This window comes from Eleginops maclovinus, chromosome 17, assembly GCF_036324505.1.
Source record: "Eleginops maclovinus isolate JMC-PN-2008 ecotype Puerto Natales chromosome 17, JC_Emac_rtc_rv5, whole genome shotgun sequence".
Taxonomy (NCBI): Eukaryota; Metazoa; Chordata; class Actinopteri; order Perciformes; family Eleginopidae; genus Eleginops; species Eleginops maclovinus.
Window position 1 is genome coordinate 1,935,800 of NC_086365.1, and position 21,914 is coordinate 1,957,713.

General features: G+C 41.1%; 1 protein-coding gene across 1 annotated transcript in view; it reads right to left on the reverse strand.

The window, feature by feature from the left end:
* Positions 1 to 329: 329 nt before the first annotated feature.
* The window catches only part of rerg (RAS-like, estrogen-regulated, growth inhibitor), a 44,460-nt gene continuing 22,875 nt past the window's right edge, over positions 330 to 21,914 (reverse strand). The window contains exons 3-5 of the mRNA XM_063906139.1: positions 10,756 to 10,812; positions 5,095 to 5,168; positions 330 to 1,593 (exon numbers count right to left, since the gene is read on the reverse strand). Of these exons, the coding sequence (XP_063762209.1) occupies positions 1,183 to 1,593; positions 5,095 to 5,168; positions 10,756 to 10,812 (542 nt within the window). The 3' untranslated portion in view covers positions 330 to 1,182. The remainder of the gene's footprint in view (positions 1,594 to 5,094; positions 5,169 to 10,755; positions 10,813 to 21,914) is intronic.

The window sequence follows — 21,914 nt, forward strand, 5'->3', positions numbered from 1 at the left end:
CTTGTGACTTGTCAGTCTTGACTCGGGAATTGCTTGTCTTGACTCGGGACTTGAAAGCAAAGAGTTGAGACTAACTTGTGACTTGCAAAACAATGACTTGGTCCCACCTCTGGTATCTACATATGTTTTAGAAAGCAAGGAGAGCCTTGATGAGTATCGGGGCCTGGATATAACTCATATTAGACCCACTATATAAATATGATGGTGTGGCTGAAGGCGTCAGTATCCATGACACTGGTCATTAGATGTAACTACTATCAGGTCTGTGGAACATCACGCACCCAGCGATGACATTTACATAGATCATATGGACTCATGGAGACGAGACCTGGGAGTTATATCTCAGTTTTTAATTACAAGTGCAGAACTGGTTGTTTGATCATACAGGTCACTGACATGAAGAAGAAAAACGTTACATCTAAACAGTTACAGTAGCTTCCTGTAGACGGGCTCTGTAGGACACAGCGTTGCGTAAGGCAATATATCATTTATACAGACTGTAGTCTACAGTATTACATGTACAAGCATGGAGAGCAGCCCTGGAATGTGACTTGTTTGGATGGACATGACAGCTTCACTTAGAAAACCCTGACGTGTTTTGGACCTGTGCTTTGGTTCCTTCAGGAAAACCTCTGAGTACACATGTAGGGATGAACAGAGTCAACAGAACTGATGGGGCTTTGTTACAAGTTCTGTTTAAAGGACATTGACACGTCCTGGGATTGTCGAGGGTTGGTAGAAGGCAGTAAATCTACTTTTATAGTAGTTCTACCATTTTATTTTGCTTTGATGCACTGCTTACAGAACGGTTACACACAGGGGCTGCGCACATCACAATATCCCCCTACAGACAAGAATCAGAGAGGAAACCACAAATCCTGTCCTTCAATATCAATAAATCCTTGGGTCCTTTGCATACCAGAAAAGACATCTCTCATGCATCGCTTTCAGAAAAATTGAGAACCTCACGATAATAATGGCTCCTTATGAAACATCCATCATACTTTATCAGAGTAAGTGCTTTATCTCTTCCAGTGGGGAGAGATAAAGCACTTTTAGATGAAAAAGGATCAGAGAAGAGAACACATTCCACTTTAAATCACATTTGTCCATTCCAGAACCAAGCATTTTTAGATACATTTACAGGAGATAAATGTACATTTCTATCGTCATCACTCTTCCTTAGCTGCTGATCTTGGTCAGCATCTTGTTGATGGCCTGTTTGACGTGCGTGGTGGAGCTGCGGCGTCGGGCCTTGCCCTGCACAGCCTTGCGGCGCCTCACCTCGCGACACAGCTCATGGAACGCCTCGGCCACGGTGCCCCCCTCGTTGGCACACGCTGAACATTCGTAGAAGGCGCACGCCATTTCAGCAGCCAGCCGCTCGCCCTCCTCTGTGCCCACCTGCCGGACGTGATCCAGGTCCGACTTGTTGCCCACCAGGACCAGAGGCACGTTTTTGGGCCTCTTCACCTCCTCTAGGAGACTTCGGAGCGGAGCCACCTCCTCAAAGCTTCCGCGATCAGTGATGTCATACACAATGAAAAATCCGTCACCCCAACGCATGTGGCTCTCCTTCTGCTGGGTGTCCTCCTGAGACAGAAGACAAACACTTCCGTCACAAACTCAAAATGTAACAATAATTCTTAGGAAACTCACTTGTATTAGATCAAAGCTGCTCTCTTTTCTGTATGCGTAATATTATGCTGCAGCTAGCTTCCAGTTACCTTAGCTTAGCATAAAGACTCGACACAGAAGGAAAAGCCAGGCTATCTTTTCTTCCGGCTCTTTCTGCTTCAAAATGTGCCAAATATTATGTTAAATATTTTACACGCTGGTATGTGCCAGACTAGTTCTTGGTTGGGAATACTACTAAAAGCTGTTAATATTTCCCTTTTTAAATGATTTCAGATGAAAACACGGTTTGCTATACAGTGTATTAGTATTTGAACACATCCTGAAACCTAGTTTTTATGCCAACATTGATAGGAATAAGAATTATTTGGGGAGTTTGGGGGGATTGTTTATATAATCACTACTGAATCTGTATTTCCGGCTGCAATTTTCCTTGGTGGAGACCAAATCAGAGCTTACAGCAAATTAATATTTATTAGATGCCCTACAATGGATGCAAATGTTTCTCCAGGTCTAATGATGTATAAATATGTCATTTTTTGCTAACAAGTTCTCCATTTGTCCTGTGTGAAGGGATTACATTGTAGTCAGTATTGTGTTTTTAGCTTGTTTGCTGCCAAAAGCAAATAATGTGATACAGTAGTTAGCTTAGCTTAGAACAAAGAATGGGGGAGATGCTAACCTGGCTCTTTTCAAAAGCAGTCACATCGGCTTCAAACTTATCTTAAATCTTTTACAAGCTGATAGAGTATGTGCCAGACTATTTCTTGGTTTACTGTCTGTGTCTTTGAAACCACAATGCATTGCGCCCGCCATCTTGGTATGTGATTTTGAGCACATCCTTTAGCGTGTTTTGCTGCCAAAAAACACATTAATGTGCTAATGTGGTTAGCTTAGTTTAGCATAAAGACTGGGGGAAACGCTAACCTGGCAGTTTTGTTTTTTTAAAGCAGTCACATCTGCTTAAGTCTAACTAAAGTTTACATCAAATCTTTTACTAGTGGTTATGTGCCAAACTATTTCTTGCTTGGTAAAACTGTCTGAGTGTTCAAAATCACATTGTTTTAATGTATACAGCGCCACAGGAAGTCATCCCTGCCGGTGACCATTAAAGACTCTTGAACTCCTACCTCAGAATCTTCAACACTTATATCTGTTCTGTCAGCAGCAATACATCTTTTATTTATACCTTCAACTGTGTCAAGATTAGGGTTATTTCTCCAGAAATTCCACTGTGCGATCCTGTGGTTTAATCTGGCATTAATACTGCATTTACTCATACTGTGCATTTCAATTAATCTTTGTATTTATCTTACTGTATTGCATTAATTGAAGATCACATTTTTCAGCATTAATATAAGGTATTCAGTTGTTATCATTCTATTTTGCTATGAATATTTATTCAAACTTACAGTATATGTTTATATATTTACTATTTTGTTCCTTGTAGTGTAATGCACATATCTCATATCCTATTTTGGGTTTTTTTCCAATCATTTCTTCATGTTTATATATACTGTATTTCTATTCTAGAAAGGGAAACATAACTCATTTCCACCCAGAGGGTCTACATTTGTTCTGATTGGTATTCATCTCTCTGTGTCTGTTTGACATAAACATATTCAGTCTTGGCGTATGCAAGCCATGTTCACATGTACGAAAAGTGTTGGTTTTTTTTTTATGGAGAAGCTTTTGTTTCCAATTCCTGGCTCTCTTTTTGCTCTTTCTTTCACCTGCTGAGACAGAAATCAGATTGTGCAGAGTGAGGGAGGGGAACATTCAGCAGCTTCAGTCCCTGCGGTTATAATAGCACTTAACTTGTCATGTGCGTGACTTAAAACCATGACCTGACTGCAGGGAGACACACAGATCATGGTGTTCTAATTGTTGTTAGAGGCAGATTAAAAAATACCACATCCCTCTAAATGATAGATGTGAGAATTTGACCGAAATCCGATCTGGAATTTATGAGGACTCCACCTCCAGAAATCATGATGGAGTTAGCAGTATGCTTTGATACAACGAGAGTCAGCAGGGGCCCGACACAGGGACATTCAGACCTGATGCCAGCTGAAAATAGACTACAATATAATGAGAGAGAGATGACTTGGCTGAAGTGTCACTGGGGAAATCAGCCGGCAGCAGAACACCTACGCAGCACTGCAGCATATTTATCTTCAGCCCGAGGACTTACACAACCTGTCCCTCACGGCCCGCACTGCCTCTGCCAGGAAATGGCATTCAGTCTCATAAACACTCCTACTATCACTCAAAAATCCGCCTTTTACAGAAAGTGTCAATATCTGGAGGAACATGCAGCAAGGGCAACATGACGCCTGAGCATTTGAGATGAGAGGAAGTTGATACAAATAAAAGTTGAACTCTCAATACTCATGTAAATGTATTAATTAGTATTGGTATGAGTATTTTTGCACAACACTTTGCTGAAAACGAAGTAAGCAGTAACTTGTAGAAAGATTGAACTAATCTGCATATGTTTTTATAAAGTATAATGAGCTACATTTTTGTTATAATTGGTACGTGCCTTTTGGTTTTGTGCGTGGGTAGATGTCATATTGGATAAACCAAAACAAAGGTTTGTGTCAGATTTAAGTTTAGATATTCAACAGAATGCTAAAATTAACCAGGAAGAGGGATCCAAGCAAATCAGTGAGTGAATCAGCAGTTTGACTCTCAGAATATTTGGACTTGGCTGCATCAATTCATTTTTCTAATCTATTTCTTGCAAGACCCATAACTCTATGGAATGTGTTTTCTGTTTCCTCTCCCCAAATATAAATGTTCAAAGCAGAATTAGATCACGAACACAGGGATTCTGTCATCACTTTAGTTTTTGTGTTGATAGATTCTTGTTTTATTTTGAGATGTTTTCCCTCTTTGTGTCTTGTCTGGTTTTACTTCCTGCCTTTTAGTGTTCCCCTGATTGGTTAGGTTCACCTGTTGCTCTTGTGTTTCTGCTTGCCCTCCCCAGCTGTGTCTTGTCTTTGTGATTAGTCTCGTGTGTATATAGTCTTGTCATCCCTTGGGTTCCTTGTCAGTTCGTCGTCGTTCTTTCCTTGATTTCGGTTCTAGTGGCCTGTTCGACGACGCCAGTTCAACAGACCCCGGATATCTCTGATTTATCTGGCTTAACTAAACCTAACAAACGCTGGTTATCAACTCAGTGTTATGATATCACTGCCCCCCACATCTAAGACGCGAGTGGATCTGACTTTGATTACACTTGAGTGTACGTCTTCCCGGTTTGTTTCTAGTTTTGTTTGCTTCTTTTCTTTTTGTTTGACCTTGCCTGCTCCTGTAGTTTTCGTGTTTATTTAGGAAGAGCTTTTATTTTATTAAGCTTGCTTTTTGTGACACTCTCATACCTGCCTCCCCTGTTTAATACTGCACGTGGGTCCTGCCTTCCTTACCCCACCATGACAGGATCATTTGTCTCACCTGCCCGGCAGTGTCCAGGATCTCCATGGCGACAACCTCATCATCAATGTTGGCTTGATGACGATATGTTGATTCTGGAAGACACAAAAGCAAATAAAAAAATGAATCTAGCTATTAGTTGTCAAAAACAATCCAAACCATAACTTAGTTGTAGTTCCACCAAATGATGATTCTGAAGGTGCGGAGAATAAGTCAACAGTACTGAAGCGGTGGTTTGATCCTGCAATGTAAGCATGAATGCAGTACTCTGCCTGGATGGATTGTTTGAATCCACATTTACTCACATATATACGGTACACAAAGTTGTTGATTGGTTACCTTGCTGCAGTTTCCTAGGATGTGGCCAGTTAGTCTTTTCTGAGTGAGGATCTCAGTTGGAGTAATGATAACAGCTGCTGGAAATGTGTAACTGCTAAAGAAAGTTGCTTTAATGCTTCCTTTGGTTTCTTCTTTAGCATAGGATACACTGGAACATACTTAACAAAAGGAAAGGACATGTCCCACAATGCCTTTCAGCTACATTTACAATGACGCACCATTCTCAAGAGGTTCTTAGACTTTTGTCACTGTATTCATTTCCATGAATAAAGTTGCTTCAAAACAAGACGTCCTCAGCCTTGTGTGAGAGCAGCTGGATTCTCTCAGCACCAAAGTTCTCTTTTTTAAGTCCTCATGATCTATTCTTCACATATTCCTTGACCTCATGTTGTTTCCCATTGCTGTGAAGGAAAATGTGTCGGACGGTAGTGACTGACCACAGCCCAGGCCCCCCCAGGTCATAGATATTAAAACAATCCTTTGCCCTCAGTTCTTCCTGCAGGTCCTTTGCAGCTGCCTAGTTGGTACAACCAGACAAAATGCATCTGGCTTGAAAGCTCTCCCTCAGACATATGTTGGATAAGGCCATCATGGACAAAACAAATGGAGGTCAAAAGGTTATCACATTCCCAATAGGTTTTTTATTTGTTGGTTCCTGGATGAAAGTGGACTCTTGCTCTGAACTGTCACGACCTGAGCTTAACCTGCAGTGGGTTTAAACCGCAGGATGAAAGCTTCTTATTGCTGGCACAGGAACACAGGTGTGAACTGTGGCTGTGACCTCTCATTCCACCTTGAACAGCACCAGCGTTATCTGCCTAAATTGCCCCCTTGTAAAAAATCCCATCTGTGTAAACATCTCCCGCACAGCGCAGAAGCCCCTGAAAGCCCCCTGTAAAGAAAGGTTCTGATGGACTATGCTGCGTCTGAAGCGCGGGCTTAAGCCGGCACTCTCAGAGCGTTTGATTTTTCTCAAACTGGGCTTACAATGCTTTTAGCTCGTGACTTATATCCTGCCTGCCCGGTCTCCTCATGCATGGCTAATCTGTGAAGAGAGAGAATTGGAAAGCTTGCTAAGCCTAAAAATCAATACTGGAAAAAGCAATCACCAATGTTTTGCATCTATAGGAGAATTCATCTTGTTCCTGCCATTGTTTTTAACTTTTGAAAGCGATCAAAATATATATTCATGTTGTCTGATGCAGGTTTGTACTGATTGTTAAACCAGGTTGACGTCAAAGTGCTCAAAAACTAAAACCACTGTATGTTCTAGTGTTTCAGGCATCATACTGTTATGTAATACCCCTAAATGTAACAAAGATCAAGTGGACTGTGTGCATGGAAAAATGATTGGGACATTAACTACTAATAATATTTCTACTTGAATTGTTGATTGTTAAAAATTATGACAGGGAGAGTTATGTTGCCTCAATATAGTTATTTATTCACTATTTACTGTATAGCAAGGTAATAGAAGAGGCTTGTTGTAATCCAATAGTTTTATAATAAACTTGAAATATAAAATACATATTGATAATACTTATATAATAAATAATCAGATATCTCAGCTTCTATCTGTAACGGCCTCCACACAAAAGAAAAGTTTTACATTTTCCAAAAGTGTAAAGTTAAGTATGAATGTGTTACATTTTTTAAAATTTGTTTAGATATTGTGATTACAGTATATCATTATCGTGGAGGTTTGAGTGACACCCCTACAATCACCTTAATCACTCATTCTAAAAAAGCCTAAATTGCCCTTCTCCCTTCCTGACTAAGTTGAATATTGAATGAGGTCAGTTATTCAATTCAAAACCACAAACAGTGACACTCAGGAATCTGTCAAGCAGATGTTCAGGTTCCCAGTGAAGAGCTATAAACAGCAGATGGGAGCCTGTTAATGCTCCAGTCTCTGCACATCCGACCCTCTGTCTCCCAGGTGCGCTCACCTCTCCGGGGGACAAACTGCGTCCTGTGACGTGAGTGAAATGTCACAGGGAGCCAGAGGCGGAAACCAAGAAGCAATTTATAGCCGTTTGGCTGCAGGCATGCATGAGGAGCATCTGTGAGTCTCTCACAGTGACCCGAGGGACCGCCAGTCTCAGGAGTCATCAGTCAGCTGCACACAGCAGTGAGTCTGTCAAGGCTCCCCCTCTGTGTGTCTGTTGCTAACTGCACTGACAGAAGCCAGCGGGATGTTTACTCCCCCAACTATCCCATCCAAAGGTCTAGGAGAGAAACAAACAAGTAGGACTGTGTGTGCAGGAGGTACAATGAGAAGGTGTCAAAACCAGAAAACAGAATCCAGTTTGTTGATATAGCCTTAAAATCATGTTGCTACATAAACATGCTTTACAAACACATCAACCCCAAACCAGGATCATTTCCTAAATATAAGACGTGAGTGTTCATCATGAGCCTGAGTGTTCATCATGAGCCTGAGTCTCCATCATGAGCCTGGGTCTCTATCATGAGTCAGTCTTCTTCTAATATGTTGAAACTGTCAAGAAACCTAATTTCCCAGGGTTAATAAAGACTTTTGATTGATAACCATGTGATTTTGTTGTGTTTCACAGCAACATTGAACAGAACGGTCTTAGTAGTACGTGTACGTTTGAGAATCCTTGGCAAATGACGCGTTCTGTTGGTCGGGTCGTGGACGATGACCCCTCACCTCCTTTTTAAATTCAGATTCCATTGCAGTTTATTTTGCCTTTGTGTATTTATCTTTCATCTGATGCTCATCCGGAGGGGTCAGAATCAAGGACTCCAACAAGTTTGTGATGAATTTCTCACAACAAAAACCTTTCTACTGTTCGTCCTTGCCCCCAATTTTAATTCCTGTTATATTTCTGAATGTATATTAACTTTAAATGAATGATTCCTTCCTCTGGTTTCAGTGCTCTTCAGTGTTTCTGATAAGGGGCTCTGCAGTCTAGAGTGGGATGAACTTGGCATTTCCTTGGCCAGCAGATGTGCTTTGGGGGTCTTCGGGGCACCTCTCCATGGGTAGACCCAGGACGTGCTGGAGCAGGAAATGGGCGTTTGTGTGCGTAAGTGCAGATGAAAGTGTGTTATCACCTAAATCTAGCATGATCCTCGTTTTGGATGAAACTCTTCTAAAACGAAACACTTCAAGGCACGTCCCTGCACTGAAACAAATTTCCATCCAGCAACACTCCTCATAGAAAAGCACATCTGAGCTTCCTTATGATCAAAATTGACAAGTAGATGAGAAATTGAGACGGAGGGTGAGCTGTAAACACTTGAAGGCATTCTGAACAGAGCCCACAGTCTGCTGGTGATCTTGCGTTGTTGTAGCTGAGTGCTCTGCATGCATAATACCACCTGTGTGATGTGGCCATAATAGGGATTTAATAATGTGTCGACCACTTAATGGGTAATTTCAGCCGGCAGTCTGATTGGTCTCAGACACTATCCAGCCGTGCTATTATTCCCATAATGCACCTCATGCTGTGCTTTCTCGGTTGTGACGGCATCTCTTGTGGTAATCATAGAGGCATGTTCTCGCTCTTTTAAAAAAAAAAAGCACTACACCATGTACCACTTTAGGTGAACACAGTACATGATTGTATACGTCAGTACAAAACTAGCTCTTTGGGCATTATTGCTGTGCTATAAAATGGATCTTTATAACAGTTAGCTGTATTGTGCCCTAAAGTTCTATCTGTGCCAAACAAAACAAGTCACTGTGGACACGAGTGTCCCTGTTTTGTCCCCTCTCAAAGCACCTGCCGCACATGTGTTATGATGTGAGGGCAAAGTGGTGGTGAGATTGCGATCATCATGTCATTACATGAATCTGTGATTGATCAAAAAGAGAGGAAATCTGCAGATTATGTGTAGAGAAGCCTGATATATTGCTCTGGTTAGGGCACAAAAACCTCCTTTGAATCAGACCTGACTGCCTCGATCGAGGTAATTACCTAAATGAATTTAATTCACTGCATAAATCATGACTTCTTATATTTCTATTTATTTCTTAGTCATTTTTTTAAATCAGCGTTCTGTTCCTTTTTTTGTCCACCGTAGTGTAGCAAAGGCTATTTAATATGGGTATTTGTATATAGCTAAGTAAAGAGAAGAATTAAACATTTGTGAAAGAATCCTTATTATTATCACTCATATCTGAATGCTAAATATTAAGCTAGGACCAGCTAAACTGAGCATGAACACAAGAAGCAAGAAAAAACGCTAGCCTAGCTCTAAAGATGTATCGTTAAAAATCCTGAAGATGCATGAAGAATCTTTAGGAGAAAAAAAAGTGTTTCGAGTAAACTGCTATTCACACAAAGATGCCAAGATAACTGCTTCCTGTCTTTATGTTAAGCTAGGCTAAATAGCTGCTAGCATTCATATTTAGTGTGCAGACGTGTGTGATATCTATCTTCTCATCCAACTCTTGGCAAGAAATTGAGTGATTCTAAAATGATCTGACTTGACTCTGAAAAGTAACATGTTGTACAGATAAATAAATGTGACAGGAGTAGGTTTAAAATAAACCTGTAGTCACAGACAGCAGGACATTAGCAGTAGTGATGCTAGTACCCCTTGCTCATTAGAGATGGGTCGTTCGCGAACGAATCAGTTCGAACGAATGATTCTTTGAAACGAACGAACTGACCTGATTCGTCGATTCACCTTCCTCTCGTTCGTTCATTCGTTCGTTCTCCCACGGACAGGTCGCTGTGCCGATCATATGCTGTTGTCTGTTGAGTCTAGGATGCCCTCGTTGAATTTTAGCCAATGAGAGACAGGAATGCTTCTCGTTTATTCCTCTCTAGTCGTTCTCGTTCAGTCAGTAGCACTAGCCTAGTATGCTAAATGGGGGACTTTTCATCAATATAATCTTTCTGCCAAGCTTTAAACATGTTTGTCGGCATATTGAGCCGTTATTTCTTTATTTAGTAGCCTTTGCTGAGAGAGAACAAAAAAAATGAAAATAATAAATGAGCTGATCTAGCCGTAGTGTATTAGTATTTACCTTCAATACATGTCAAGGTGAATATACACATTAGCTACTGTTGTGTTGTCTAAAAGTACACATAATCATGAAGTTGCAGCTATGTATTTGCCTTGAACTACGGTGTTGTGTTGACTGTTTCCACGATCCTTTGCGAATGAGGAGCTGGGAACCGTGCATTCCATAATTCCCCACTGAATGACGTTGTACCGGAAATGCGAATGAACGAACGAACGAACGATTCTGAACGATTCTTCTTGGCGAACTGACCGACGCGAACTGAATCCCGGAAAATAGTCATGAAATCCATCTCTAGTGCTCATTATAGAACAGTTATAGAAACAGATATGTTGTATTACCCAGTGTTGGGTCGTACTCCCAGATGAAGCGTCTGGTCAGGAATCTCACCACCAACGCTGCAGAGAAAAACAAAAACATGTTCAAAATATGAAAACAGTTCCGTAAAACGTAGCATGTTGGTCTGAATTCTCTCCAGAATATATAACATTACATATAAATCCATGTACAATTATAGTGTTTCGTTTTATATGTTGCCTCAAATGCGGATTTACCTCTATGATAAATTGACTTGATGTGCATGCTTGGCAAATTATATCAGACTGTTCCTAATATCCACATCCACTGACGACATGTGTACTTCAAAAGTGAATCAGCAGTGTATAACCACTAAGAGGCCACAAGAGCCAAACCACTTTACCACACGTCTCATCTAAATGCTAATACTCATTTGAACAGTTCCAGATCATTAAGGCGGCGTTATAACCGCCTTCGGGATCCAACATCGTCTCTCTTAATGAGCTGCTTCTCTTACATGGGGAACTTAGGCTGCTCTTTACTGCATCAGCCTTTATTGCAAAAAGCAGAACAACATGCCGCAGCAGGCCAGTGACTCACTCTCAAAGACTCTCCTACATCAACATGTAGTCTGCACACAGACATCTTCATTCAGAGCGAATCAGAACCCATGCAGATACAGGCAAAACGTGTTGTTTGAGTAAAGTACCGTAAACTAGTCTGGGAAGTGCATAAAAACATTTATTTGGTAATCAACATGGCTCTGTGATACTGATCGTGACTACACAAACCTCCATGCTTCTCTGCCGCAGTTCAAAACGCAGCATTACAGTGTAATCTGATTGAGTAACGTGACCTTCTTCAACCCCAGGGAGTCACAGCAGGTTGTGTGACAGGTTTTTTGAACACTACAGCGTCTCTTTCTTTAGTTGGGTTGTTGGGTAGGCATGATACCACTAAAGAAAAATTATATAGACTAGATGTTAAAGAGTACATTTTCTGCTAATTGATTTTAAATCCTGATTAAAACACTGATGATTTGAGCAGATTTGTTCCACATAGAAGTAGTGTATGTAGAGTGTCTACTTTAAAGAGTCCCTTCTGCTGATGTTCAGGTGTATATCAGTATGTAGTGTCTCTACTTTAAAGAGTCCTCTCCTGCTGATGTTCAGGTGTATGTCAGTATGTAGTGTCTCTGCTTTAAAGAGTCCTCTCCTGCTGATGTTCAGGTGTATATCAGTATGTAGTGTCTCTACTTTAAAGAGTCCTCTCCTGCTGATGTTCAGGTGTATATCAGTATGTAGTGTCTCTACTTTAAAGAGTCCTCTCCTGCTGATGTTCAGGTGTATATCAGTATGTAGTGTCTCTACTTTAAAGAGTCCTCTCCTGCTGATGTTCAGGTGTATATCAGTATGTAGTGTCTCTACTTTAAAGAGTCCTCTCCTGTTGATGTGCAGGTGTATATCAGTATGTAGTGTCTCTACTTTAAAGAGTCCTCTCCTGCTGATGTTCAGGTGTATATCAGTATGTAGTGTCTCTATTTTAAAGAGTCCTCTCCTGCTGATGTTAAGGTGTATATCAGTATGTAGAGTCTCTACTTTAAAGAGTCCCTTTCTGCTGATGTTCAGGTGTATATCAGTATGTAGTGTCTCTGCTTTAAAGAGTCCTCTCCTGCTGATGTTCAGGTGTATATCAGTGTGTGGTGTCTCTACTTTAAAGAGTCCTCTTCTGCTGATGTTCAGGTGTATATCGGTATGTAGTGTCTCTACTTTAAAGAGTCCTCTCCTGCTGATGTTCAGGTGTATATCGGTATGTAGTGTCTCTACTTTAAAGAGTCCTCTCCTGCTGATGTTCAGGTGCATATCAGTATGTAGTGTCTACTTTAAAGAGTCCTCTCCTGCTGATGTTCAGGTGTATATCAGTATGTAGTGTCTCTACTTTAAAGAGTCCTCTCCTGCTGATGTTCAGGTGTATATCAGTATGTAATGTCTCTACTTTAAAGAGTCCTCTCCTGCTGATGTTCAGGTGTATATCAGTATGTAGCGTCTCTACTTTAAAGAGTCCTCTCCTGCTGATGTTCAGGTGTATATCAGTATGTAGCGTCTCTACTTTAAAGAGTCCTCTCCTGCTGATGTTCAGGTGTATATCAGTATGTAGCGTCTCTACTTTAAAGAGTCCTCTCCTGCTGATGTTCAGGTGTATATCAGTATGTAGTGTCTCTACTTTAAAGAGTCCTCTCCTGCTGATGTTCAGGTGTATATCAGTATGTAGTGTCTGTACTTTAAAGAGTCCTCTCCTGCTGATGTTCAGGTGTATATCAGTATGTAGTGTCTCTACTTTAAAGAGTCCTCTCCTGCTGATGTTCAGGTGTATATCAGTATGTAGTGTCTGTACTTTAAAGAGTCCTCTCCTGCTGATGTTCAGGTGTATGCCTCTTAGCCTATCATGTGCAATGTCTTGGAGCATTTGCCAATGGAAGCGCGAGTGTACATAGCGATGTCACTTGTTTACTGAATGAAACAAAGGAGTCCAATGGAGGCGTTTCAGGCACGGGGGGGAGGGGGGCGTGTGGGAGAGAAACTCGCTCTGGGGAACACAGGGATTTTAGCCTTTACAGACCATTTACATGCACTCAAAATTTCAAAAACCATAAAAGGGCCTCTTAATGTGTCATTCAGAAAAAAAACCTTTTCAATTTAGATTGGAATGATATAATACATAACTTCTGATTTTACAGGGTCATCATGAACAGAACGACATTGAATATTTCAGCAAACATTTGGAGGAAAAGTACTTCTGTTACAGTGCAGTTTGAGGAAACTTTCCGTTTATTTTAAAATAAAAAAACAGTAGATTGAACACCTCACAAAAAAATATTTATTAAATATATGAAAGTAAAAAAAACCAATACGTTATTAATGTGTATCACTTTAATTTCAGCAGACTCTCCATTAACATTAATGTGCATTGAAACAAGAGAATAGTGACCTCTGGATGAAATGGGGAGTGGTCAATGACAAACGGGATTCTCAGGGTAATACTGAGGGTTGGCTGTCACAGCTCAGTCAATGCCTGACCACATCCTAAATCCAAAGTATTCATTGCTGTTCCAAACCACTGCACTGAAATGCAAAGTGAAAAGTAGCTACATTACAGCAGATGTTTGGTGCCCCGCTTTTTGGTGCTTTTTGTTAATTGTTGCTCACATACCAACACTGAGTACCGGCCTCTCGGGGGGAACTGTCATGTGCCTGAGTGACTCTCTGTGAGCCTGAGAGCTCCTCTTAAATCCAGGCGTGTGTCTGTGTCCTCATGTCAAATTGCTAAGATGCAGCTTGTAGCTAACAGAGAATGAGGGAACATATTTGTCTTTGTAGTGGAAAAAAGTATCCATACCCTGCCCTTTTTTTTGCTCGTAATTAGCCACAACAAAAAAAGGGAGGGAACGCTGTCAGCTAGAGTGTCGCTGCTACGTTTCATTACACCACTAAAGAAGTGGAGCCTGGCCTCTGAGCTCAGGTAGTGTTTGATGATTGCTGAAAGCCTGCTGCTCAAAGGTCTCCAGCTTCAATTAGTCTCTTCGCATTAGCCACAGCATTTATTTGACTTCACACAGTTGCAGTTATTAGTTTGTCCGTTCATTAGCACGAGTCATGTGAATAGACTCAATATAATATGTATGGAGAGATAGATTGTATAGCTGTTAGTATTTAGTATTAGTATGTAGTGTCTCTCCTGGGACATGTCTCATGCTTTAATGTTCAAAAAGCTCTTTATTTTTCCCATACTGCCTGTGCTGCAGCACCTCTTTACCCTCTGTCTGAAACCAGAGCCCAGTCTGCTCTGATTGGATAGCTGGCTTAGTCTGTTGTGTTTCGTCAACCACTTAGCGATGTCCCGCCCCTTAGCCTATCACGTACAATGTGTTGGAACTATAGCCAATAGGAGTGTTACATAGTGATGTCAATATGTTCTGGAAGTATACAAAGGATTCCAATGGAGGTGTTTCAGGCAGGGCGGGTGAGAGAAACTCCCTCTGGAGGGAACACGGGGATTTTAGCCTTTGCAGACCATTTACATGCACTAAAACCTTTATACCACAATACAGGAGAGGGAAAACCCCAAAGAGAGTAATAGGGTCCCTTTAGTTTGTTAAAAAAAGTGTATCATGGAACTTTCAATTATTTCTAAAGCAGCAGCAGCAGATAACTTGTCAGCTGGAGAGTAGTCAGTCTGACACACATTCTTCCTACTTCTCTTGTTGCTCCAGCGGCTTAGTTTCCCACTGAGGTTACTTTTTGTTGTTTCTGCCACTGTGGCCTGGATTCCATGTGGATAGAACACCCAATGGGGTGTGAAGTGTTCTCCTCATTACAGGTAACTGTATCTCCTGCCTTTCACTGCCACGAGAAGAAATGTACACGTGTAAGAGAGGGGCCTTTGTAAGCGTGCGTTAACGTGGTCACTGTGGCCCAGATTCAGAGGAATAATGTACCAGCAGACTGGCCAGGTCCCACAGGCAGCAGGTTCACTGGGCAGTGAAGGAAAGCTGCAAAAGTGCTGGTATAAAAAAGAAACCACATGGCTTTAGTTTTGTTAATGTGATTTTTTATCCTTTCATTGACTAAAATGGTGCCAAGCTCTTAAAATACTGTATTGCACCTCCCCTGAGTTTCTGCAGCACATATACATCATTTTTTGAAGTTGCTTTAGGACATGGCAGTGAAGATTTGGTCATTTCCTCAAAGAATAAAAGAGATTTTGGGCTTTCTCTTAGTTAGGTCTAATAAATTGAACAGTAAACACCTACATCTCATAAATATGTCATGAGTTCTACAAACTTTTAGCTTATATATCTGGTTTTGCATGTCATTAACTTTCTTATCATTTCAGACCCCAATTATTGTGCCTACCTTGTTTGCTTGATCAGCTGGTTTTGACCCTGCCTGTATTCGTATTTTATGTCTCTGTTTGGGGAGCTGTAAACCCCTGCAGTGTTACGTAAGTGTTCTGCCTAACAGATTGCAGATTTTTGTAGCAGTTTGTCCCTTCAGCCATATTCTTAAAGTGCCAGCAGAGGTTCTTGTATTTAACGTTCTTCCCTTCCCCAGCACTTATCTACCCACCTGCCTCCATTGTACTCCTGTGCTCAGTCATGTCCATATGAGAAGGTACGATTGAGCACCTTGACATCCTGCATGTTTTGTTGATAAGGTTTACGGTCAAGGGAGGCGGTGTCCTGGGCAAAGAGGCTATGGAGAGATACTGACACGCTGCTTCCCCGTGGCTTTGATACCATTCACAAGGAATAGAACATCAGTTTTAAAATAAAGTTACTGTAACAGCTAACTCAAAGAAATAAAAACAAATATGTTACTTAAACCAAAAACTGTCGCTGGTGCACCAGTAACCCAATCTTACGCAGGAAATTGTTCAATGTCCAGGCAGGAATATTCTTTTCTCGTCAGTTTATTTTGCCGTATTCCAATAATAAAATACATAAAGCACAGTGGTTTCCCCTGCGGCATTTCAGTTTCTTTTTCGTAAAAACATATATGCTTAATCTTGGGTGACTATCACCCGTTTCCAGTACATACATAATCACCAGGTGCCCAAAACCTCCTTCAAATAAAAGCATAAAGAATTATTCAACTAAAATAATTTCGATAAATAATGATTAATTAAAAATAACAACAAAAAAAAGAAAATGTACAGTGGAGGAAATAAGTATTTGATCACCTGCTAATCTAGTTAGTTTACCCACTTACAAAGAAATGAACAGTCAATGCAAATGAAATTTGCATTAAAAAAAAGATATACATTGATTTGCGTTTCATTGTGTGAAATAAGTATTTGATCCCGTTGCCACCAGTAAGGATTCTGGCTCCCACGGAGCGGTTAAATAAGTCCTCTTGCTTTAAGAAAGTACTCCTGATGTCAACTCATTACCTGGATAAAAGACACCTGTCCACAGTCAATAAATCAGATTACAACCTCTCCACCGAGGGCAAGACCAGAGACAGGTCTGTGATCATGGTGGAACTAATGTCTAAGGACATCAGGGACCAGATTGCAGACCAGCACAAGACTGGAATAGAAGACAAGACCACCAGCATGTAGCTTGGTGAGAGAGAGAGACAACTGGTTTGATTATTAGAAAATGGAAGAAGCACAAAATGACCATCAATCGCCCTCGCTCTGGGGCTCCACGATCAAAGATCATGAGAAAGGTGAGGGGTCAGCCAAGAACTACACAGGAGGGACTTGTTAATGATCTGAAGGCAGCTGGGACCACAGTCACCAAGAAAACTGGTAACACACTATGCTGTAATAGATTAAAATCCTGCAGCGCCCGCAAAGTCCCCTGCTCAAGAAGGCACATGTACAGGCCGTCTGAAGTCTGCCAGTGATCCTCTGATTCAGAGAAGGCTGATGATGTGGTCAGATGAGACCGAAATCAAGATCTTAAGCATCAACTCCACATGTCGTGTTTGGAGGAAAAGAAATGCTGACTATGACCCCAAGAACAGCATCCCCAGCATCAAGCGTGGAGGTGGAAACATTATGCTTTGGGGGGGTTTCCCTGCTAAGGGGACAGGGCGGTTCACCGCATCGAGGGGAGGATGGAGGGGGCCATGTAAATATTGGCTGATAACCTCCTTCCCTCAGCCAGGACACTGAAAATGGGACATGGATAGGCAACTAAGGAGTGGCTACAGAAGAAAACCATTAATGTGATGGAGGGGCCTAGCTGGTGTCCGGACCTCCATCCCATAGACAATCTTTGGAGGGAGCTGAAGCTTCCAGTGGCTAAGCATCAGCCTCCAAACCCTAAGGATTTGGAGAGGATCTGCAGAGAGGAGAGGAGCAAAATTCCTCCTGAGGTGAGAGCAAACCTGGTGACCAACTACAAGAAGCATCTGACCTCTGTGCTGCCCAACAAGGCTTTCTCCACCAAGAACTAAGGCATGTTTTGCAAGAGGATCAAATACTTATTTCCCCCAGTTAAATGCATATTCATTTATATCTTTATTTTAATACACTTTTCTGGATTTCTTTGTTGATATTCTGTCTCTCACTGTGAAAATAAACCTACCATTACAATAACAGACTGTTCATTTCTTTGGAAGTGGGTAAACTAACTAAATTGGCAGGGGATCAAATACTTATTTCCTCCTCTGTATGTTTAATTACTAAATAAGATCAAGCTTTGTATAACTCCAACAGTTAAAACTACTTCCAACTTGCCATTATAATCAGTAGATACAAGGATTTGGAGGGAGTTTTATTACAAACCCAGAGTCATAGTGTTGGGTAAAAGCGAGTTACTGAGGGCTGGTTGAGAAATGATCCGCCGTGTTAAATTCAACTGTTGCCATGTCATTTCTCAAATATCTGGCATGCAGACAGAATCAATCCAGTTCCCTTCTAGAACTTGGCACCTCTCACATTCTCAACATCCTCATATTTCCAAACAAATTCGGCAGCTGAAGTCTGAGCGGAAAATCTGTTCTGATTTTATCAAATGATCCAGCCCATACTTCACAGAGCCGCACTGAGCAGAGGATGGAGGAGTGCCGGGGTTTCAGATTTATGTCAAACACATCATTTGCTGGACGTCTTTGCCAAAACCGCTTTTGTCCAAAGCGACTTAATCACATTAGCAACAGAATGTTGGACTAATTGCAAACAAAGCAAGAGCAATTAGCGGCGCCAAAAGCCTGTCCTCAGCCGGAGCCGTGTTACTCATTTAACAGAGTCCCCACCACCATCAGAAGGACACCCACGGCCCTTTGGATCCCGTCAGACACAAAAACACCGGTTGACAAGCAGCGCTCCCAGTGCTGTGCAGCTGCAGGCAGGTGCTGGGCCTATTGTGTTCACGTCACCACGGGTCCTGTCACACAGGCTGTGGTGCAGATGAGATTGGAGGGGAAATGGTTAGACGGGCTCTGACTGAAAAATCAGACAGCAGAACCAGAAAATTCCCATCATTTAATAAAAACAAGAAATAAAAATGATCTAATATATTGTTCAACCTGAATCCAGGAAATAAGGTTGTTGTTGTTGTTGTTGTTGTTGTTGTTGTTGTTGTTGTGGTTGTGTGTGTGAATACATTTCAGTTGTGGCTGTTGTATAAATGAATACTCTCTGTCTGTATACTGAATGGTTTACTTTATTCTCCATTCAATGGCCATATGTATGTACATCCTATTAGGCAGCTTTAGGATGGGTTATTTGTGCAAAAATGATCTTGAAGGGACTGATAGAATTATGAATATTATGATCATAGCACTGACATTTTTTTCCTATTCTTTACGGGGTAAAAATGAAGGCTTCAACCAAACTGGCAACACTGCACTTGACAATGCTAGACAGACCAAAATAAGCAAGATATGTTTTATAATTGATCAGTCACATACAATTTCTAGCAAGACCTCATTCAGGTGGACAAGTTGTCTAGCATCTGATTCACTATGCTCATCTTGTGCTGAGGGAAATTTTCAGTGAGGAGGACCACTGTTTTTGTCTTGTTTTACGGGACTAAAAGAGGGGGAATCATTAACCAGACAAGCTGTTTTTGAAGGGTTTTATTGCGTGTCTGTCAGTAAAAATGCAGACAACTGCTGTCCTGCTGTTTTGTTGGCAGACTGGAAGCTACTATGTATTCACAATGGGGCTTCAAATGTTTGTGAAAGACTTGACTTGAAATAACGTTTTAACAAGAGTTTTCCACAATGCAATCAATGACATGAATAAGTCCTTTTCCTTTCAATGCAAATCACAGTGGACGTGTTTGTTTAAATGTCACAATTGTTTAGATTGTGAGACAAATTACTAGCTCACGATTTAAACAAGTTCCCAAAGATCCTGCTAAGAGGCTTGTTCACCACTTTTTGTCATTTTCTGCAAATCCACTTATGAGTAAAAACAAAGGGAGAAAATTGAGGACATTCTAGTGGAACAGCTTTTATTTTCATGTGTTAAAGCTTTAGCAATACTGCTGGATATCTGCAGAGCTTTAGCATTAAAGGTCTCCTATTATGCTCTTTTATGGCATATATTACATGGCTCAAATATAAAAAAAACATGTCTCTGACGTGTTTTGCTCAAAATACCAAACAGATTGTGCATTTTAGCATGTCCGCTATCCCTCTGTTTCAGCCCCGTTTCCTGAGTGCTGATTCTGTGACTGTCGCTTTAAATCTGAGCTGAGCTGACCTGGCCACGCCCCTTTGGAGCATCATGATCTCTCCTCTGAAGAGAGAAGTTTCTAACAGAGAAACTCAGCTAAACGCTGCCGTGATTAAACCCCATATTATGTTCCAAACCACATCCAGCATTATTTCTGAACACTTCTCAGTGTTTCCCACTAGAACAGAGACATTATATGTATTATATAAACAACAACTCTGAGTCCCTGCAGACATCCTGCTGAACACACAGACACAAAGAGGTGCTGCGGAGGGGATTGTATATGGGGGACGATAGGTTGAGACGTGTCACATGGGCAGGACGTTGCCAGGAGTTCAATGAAAAGCCAGCCCATATTTCCGATATGACTTCATATCGGCAGCAAATCTGGATCAGCTCGTTTGTACCCCGTTTTTAGAGATGTGGGTAAGGTGGAAAAGAGAGAGGGTTGTATTTTCTGACACTTTGTGAGTCTCCTTACACACCGGGGACACATATTTATGTATAAAAGACAGCAAAAAGTGCACTTTGCATAATAGTGGACCTTTAAGACATATAAAACAAAAAACTGGATAAATAATTTCTACTGAAGGATAATCAAACATAACCGTTGACACAGGCCAAAGTTCTCTTAGAGTGCTGTTAGTAGTTATTATTATGACAGACCCAGACCACCATTCCTGTTATGTGTTCAAGATAAAGCTGATAGAAACACGTTATTACATTTTTGCCTAAATTATATAAAACCTCAACCAGCGTTCTACACACACACAATGCTGACACAAACATAAAAGTGACAACCCTGATGCACAAACAGATTAGCTACAAAAGCACCCAAACCACTTCCTGAGCACGAGGTCAGGCCCCTGTTCCCAGTCTCTGAGCTTTCCCAGAGTTCCTTTCACCACCAGTCCCTCCCTTGGGCACGTCTGCATCCCTAACCACCAACACCAAGCCTCTCTGGAGCTGACGGCGAGACATAAACCAACTTTTTCACAATGCAGAAATGTATTAATGTAATGTGGAATAGGGACTTCTGGGAGTCCCCACTGTGCCAGGGGAAATACTCAATCTGTCTCCTGCCAAATATAAATGAAATCAAGTCAGACATCTTATCATCTCTGCCCCTGTCCAGATCAGATTACAGCTTCCCAATCATGCTCCACTTAGATTTATTCTAGGAAACAACCCATACCCTTTAAGAAAGGATGTGGGAAATCTAAAGTGAGCATAGTTACAATAACACACAAGGCAACAGTAAACATATCACGTCCCACAATTCATGGCGTCGCTGTCAGGAACAAATATTTCACTTTGTAGGGGCTGGGGTTCAGGGAGATTTCGTTTTGTGTAAGGAAGGGCTTAAAGTGTGTTTATCTGCTGTAAATATGGTACAATTGTTAGCATGTCCTGCTAACGTAGCTTACTACTCACTGTAGTAAATGAGGGAAACATTAGCAGTTCTGTTGAGCAACCCTCCAGCAACATATTATAACTTTAATCAGTTTTGCTATAACATGTGTTGCACACCTGGCAGAGGTAGTAGAAGTACTCAGAACTTGTAACTGAGTAAAGTAGAAGTACTCAGATCTTGTAACTGAGTAAAGTAGAAGTACTCAGATCTTGTAACTGAGTAAAGTAGAAGTACCAGAGTGTAGGAATACTCTGTCACAGTAAAAGTCCTGCATTCAAAATGTTCCTCCAGTGAAAGTAGAAAGTACTCTCATCTAAATGTACTTAAAGTAGTTACAGTAAAAGTAGTCATTGTTTGATTGGTCCATTTCAGAATAATATCTCTGATATGTTTTATAATGATTGATCATTAAAGTGTTCTCAGAGCTGGTAAAGGTGCAGCTAGTTTGAATGGCTCTGTATACTGCAGGGTAGCTGCTGGATTTACTGCAGGTGAACTACAGTCTGATTTGAGGGAGATTATATTTACCATCATTAATCTGAAAACTAAAGGGATTAAATACATGTATTGGTGTAAAAGTACACCATTTACCTC